General features: G+C 37.6%; 1 protein-coding gene across 1 annotated transcript in view; it reads right to left on the bottom strand.

The window, feature by feature from the left end:
- Nucleotides 1-1,113: 1,113 nt before the first annotated feature.
- The window catches only part of LOC106516832 (uncharacterized), a gene marked incomplete in the record, with an annotated part of 11,617 nt that continues 7,570 nt past the window's right edge, over nucleotides 1,114-5,160 (bottom strand). Inside the window, 3 exon segments of the mRNA XM_014007381.1 lie at nucleotides 1,114-2,163; nucleotides 2,678-2,728; nucleotides 3,001-3,084. Of these exon segments, the coding sequence (XP_013862835.1) occupies nucleotides 2,053-2,163; nucleotides 2,678-2,728; nucleotides 3,001-3,084 (246 nt within the window).

Genomic DNA, 5,160 nt, shown 5'->3' with positions numbered 1-5,160 from the left:
AAACAAAACAAACAAACAAAAGAAAAAAAGAAGCTAAAGGACAAAAAGCTAATAAACTTACAGTACAATTTGTAAATTCATATAATAAATTGGACACAAATGCAGGTTGAACAGAATGTTTTAATGAAAAAGCTGAGGTCCAATGCTTTTTTTTCTGCAGAACAGAAACAACGTTCTACTCCTGTGCTAAAGTATCCATATAAAACAACAAATACAGTCTGAGGATCCTCTGGAACAAAATAAAAAATAATAATTTTTTTTATATCGGCAGCCAAACACAAAGCTTAAAAGGGAATTCACKATTASTTGTAACATTAGACRTTATCTGATAAACAWTGACTTCAACTGTAAAACAAAGACTGTAAAAATAATGTAGGCTGTTTAGTTTTTATACATTTTAAAAAATTTATTGTCACATGGACAGCGTCATTTTATTAACGCAGCAAAGCATACTGGGTAAAAGATGATGTTCACTAGGTGTTCCAGTGTGAGTCTGTGCAAACATAGTGAACTCTATCCACCCTGAAGGTTAGTCTTGAACAATCAGCCTTTTTTAATGAAACCAGAGAGCGTTGACAGAGAGGAGAAGGTAGAAATGACTCAGCCTGTAACTGAAGATGTGGATGGAGGACAACAGAGCTGCTTCATGGTAGAGAACCTCAGCTTAGCCTGTTAGCTTGGGCGCTAATCTAATGCGAAAGCTAACAGGCTGAGCTGTGGTTCTTCTTCCATGAAGCAGCTCCGTTGTCCTTCTGCATTTTCAGCTGCAGTGATTTGGACCTTCTCCTCTCTGCCAAGGTGCTCTGGTTTTATTTAAAAGRGCTGAACGTCAGATATCGTCCAGGATTAACCTTCAGGGTGRACAGAGCTTGCATCTTTGCACCAGAAAACCTAGTGAACGCCAYAGTTTACCCGGTATGCTTTGCAGCGTAAATACAAAGGTGCTGTCCATGTGACAATATTTTTTTAAACCTATAAAAACTAAACAGCCTACAGTATTTTTACAGTTTTTGTTTTACAGTTGAAGTAAAAGTTTATCAAATATTCTCTAATGTTACAAGTGATCGAGGATTCCTTTAAAATATTTACAAATCAGGCTTAAAAAATGACAAGTTAAGTGTGAAAGTTATTTTAATGGGCTTTAGTTAAAGGGCTGGAAAATGTTTGTTCAAAATATAAATTAGTGGGCGTAGCAAAAGAAAAAAAAAACTAAGTATGGACGGAAAATACAGAATATTATTAGGAAATGGATCTAACTTCGATGTCAAAAACAAGGCGCCTTAAAGAAACATGTGATCCCAGCTTTGAAGCCTGTGCATCGGGGARAATCAAACAGAGACAGAAACATTCAGTTTATACTCTGAACTTCAGTGGAGAGGCCTGTAACCGTGCAAATTTCTGAAGTCCAAGAAAACAGTCGACTCGAACCTTCAAGTTTTAACTGTACATCTGTTCCACTGAATCCAAGAAACCTGTCAAACATGTTATAATACCTGCGTATAAACTGGAAGTTTACTACAGCTGGGAAGTCCAGCACAAAAAAATAAAACAGTTAAATTCAAGTTAAAATGGCCGTTTAAAGGGTAAGGCCACTCCATTACGGGATGTAAGGGCTATCTAGGTTGGTGTAACAGTTTCTTCAGTCAAAGTCAGAGCTCTGTTGTTGTTCAGCCTTTCATATAAAACATGAATACAGGCGATAAATGCAAAAAAGCAGAAGGAACCTGAAGTGTGCARGTGCAAAGTCTTTAAAGTGGACCTCAAACGATCTGACAGTCCAACATTTTTAATGGTCAGTAGGGGGGCCACTTCAGTAGTTCTTTGCAAGTTTGCAAGAAATATTCAGCTACAGACTGTCACTTGAAGTCACCAAAATAAAGTCTCTAGTGATTACCACTCTGCCAGTCAGAAGCAGATGGCAGTTAGTGCTCCCTGAAATACAGATGGCCWAGCTCTGTTAGCTTATACAACCAGCTGTCAGTCGAAAAAAAAAAACGTGAATGACTTGGGCAGACCTTCTCGTGTGACCAGACCGGTGGGTGAAGGCAACCGTTAGTCGTTCAGACGACAGTCGCAGAGCTCCTTGTAGATCCTCTTTCGAATGCGAGGCATGTCATCCTGGCTGAACCGCAGAGGCTGCTTCACCGACAGACAGCGGCAGTACTGACAAAGAAAAAAAAAAAACACAACGCCTGCATTAAAGGAGACATATACTGCTTTTAAATCCTTCTTTTTCACATTTAAATCATTCARATGGGGTCTGTATAAAGTGGAACTGCAATGCGTTGGTCTGAATTCCTCCTTATTGTAACTCCACAAGCCCCTCTTTCACCTCTTTTCTGAGGAGTGTCTCAGATGCACTCGTTTTGACGCTGTCTCTTTAAATCCAAATGAGGTGCTCCACCGTGAGAGACTAAATTCAAATTTTCTGCCCTCCTAGAGCCTCCAAGTGCACAACAAATGCATTTAATAGCTAAAAAAGGGTTTTTACATGATATGTCCTCTTTAAAGCACGCCACCAGCAGAAGCTTCATCTGTAGCCTATGTTAAAAAAAGTCTGTACAACAGAAGAGGTTAGGCTACTACAATCAATGATTTATGTAGTTCCTCTGTCTTCAGAAAAACAAAACAAATAAGGGAAAGGCACAGAAAACAAAAACAGAAACTAGTATCTCACCTCAAGAACAAAAACTCCACAGTCGCTGTCATTTTTCTGCTGTGGAATACCCTGAGAAGACATCAAATCACGGTTAAACAGGAGAATAAATTATAGCTTCTGAACAACACCTCAGGTCTGTTTTCATGCTGTTATAACTAAGAAATACAGTACAATTTCCTTAAAAAAAGATCATCATTAATTCTCATATGTTATGTAAAAATTCTGCTAAGCCCAGAAAGAAAATCCAAACTGGAACTGTGCCAGTCAATGAAAACATGTTAGAGGACAACGTGAARACAGAAAGATAAATAATGATAAATATAGTCAGGGGTGAGACTCACCTTGATGATGGCGATCTTCCAGCCTTTCTGGAAAGCTGCCTGGTTTTTCTCTCTGGCTTCTGACTGAAGGTACTTCATAATGTTCTGATAAGGAGCACACAGACACACAAAACAGTTATGCTGTTGAAATTTCTTACATATTCTAAATAAAGGTATAGCTCAGAAACAAGTGGACTGAAAAAATAACCTTTGAAGTTGAGCAGAGGGTAAAGATAAAGGCTTAATATGAAGAGGAAATTGTGCTCTTCACATTAGCTGGGCTGCAGCCTTTACATCTACATTAAAAACTGAAKACTAAAGCTTTGTTCGACATTGGAGCTGGCTAATAATATAATACATAATTATATATATAATCATACCAAAAAGGGCAATGGTGATGGCAGATATAATTTGACAAAGTTCTGTGCAACTGTATGTGTGWATTTACTGTACCATGAAAAACAACAGACATTAATCATGTTGGTTTGTGATACTTGAACTAAAGCCTCCACAGGATGTGTGAATAAAACACAGTACATCAGCAAACAACTAATTTAGACTTAGTGTGAATATTYATTTTCTTTTATGGAGATATTTTAAACCAAACACAATTACCACATAGATACGCTGTAAAAAGCCATTGACAGTTTGAGACTTTAAATTACTGCTAAGAAAACTGCTACTGATGAAGCATTATTACATACATATTAGGGATGCACAATATATCGGCATTAATATCAGTATCGGTCTGATATGTAAAACTGGGCCGATATTAACATCTGATATTGATTTCCCACTTTTTAGTTTTGTGTTTCTGTTTTGGGAGGGGAGATTGTTGGTTGAGCAGCATCTGTTTGATCATGATAGTGATTTTGACGCTTCATAGTAGTGATGGGTCTTCCTGTGCCGAAGCTTCGGAGCGTGTCGAGAAAACCCAGAAGTCTTTAATGAAGCGCGTGCCGAAGCTTGTGTTGTTAAGGGTGAGTGACGTCACCGGTGATGTCTGAAGCCTCGCTGGTTCAGGAAAGGATTCGGGTTTTGGCTTGTTCCATGAACTAAATGGATCACTACAGAACCTGTGTGTGTTTGTGTTGGAGTTTCACTGCTCTCTGACAGATGCCTGCTAAAAGAAGCAGCATTTCACCTGAGTGATCACACTGATTTCTCCCAATAAGGGTTTTCATAGAATTATGTTCAGTTTTTAACAATTAGGTAATGAAATGTCTTATTACTGTTTTGCAGAGTGCCATTTTAAAGGTCTAACTTTTCTGCTATAGCTCAATTTATTTATTGGAAATTTTGGGGTTAGAACCACAACAATAAAGAGCTCTACAGATATAAGTTGTATATTACTGTTGTTGTTTTTGTGTTTTTTCTATTTATATGTTCCAATGAATAATTAAAAAAACAGCATTTTCCTGTTGTGAGTTTGACAACAGACATGTGGACAACCGTTTTTAAGAGAAACTGAGTCCAAACACAGAAGAAACAAAATACTTGTCTTCAATGTCATGGAACTCACCATGACCCTAGTGTTTGTAAGCACTGGCAGCACAATAGCTCAGTGGTTAGCACTGATACCTCCCAGCAAGAAGGTCTTGGGTTCTAGCCCCGTTTCTGACCCGGGTCTTTCTGTGTGAAGTTTGCATGTTTGGATTTTCTCCCACAGACCAAAACCATGTTGCCTTCAGATCCAAGCCTCTCTTGCAAGCTTAGTGGGATCTGCCTGATTAAATAACATGCACCCCCACTGATTTTAAAAAATGAGAAGTGTTTATTTAAAATACACAAAAGGAAAAAATAACTTTTATTACTATTTTAAAAACACCAATTTATCCAATATAACAAGAATAAACCACAAAATAAACCAAAGAACTTTCATTTTATTCAAGACAGCCAATTAGATGAAATGACAAAAGTTTTGACCAGCAGAGGGAGTTGTGAGTACATGAAGCTTCAAGAAATGAACCTTTTTTTTTTTTGAACCAATTGGAATAAAAGCTTCAAGGTTTCACGGGGCTTCATGAGGCCATCACTACTGTGTAGCCAGGAATACCTGAAGTAGAGCCAAATCAGAGGTCTGGTCATTTATTTACAATATCAGAAAAAGACCCAAGTGTATTTGTGAATATTAGTATAATATAATTTGTGTGTTTGTATAACATCCGTAAATATATATAT

The sequence above is a fragment of the Austrofundulus limnaeus genome, unplaced genomic scaffold, assembly GCF_001266775.1.
Source record: "Austrofundulus limnaeus strain Quisiro unplaced genomic scaffold, Austrofundulus_limnaeus-1.0 Scaffold41, whole genome shotgun sequence".
Lineage (NCBI taxonomy): Eukaryota > Metazoa > Chordata > Actinopteri > Cyprinodontiformes > Rivulidae > Austrofundulus > Austrofundulus limnaeus.
Note: the sequence above shows the minus strand (reverse complement) of the source record. Positions and strands in the feature narration are given on the sequence as shown.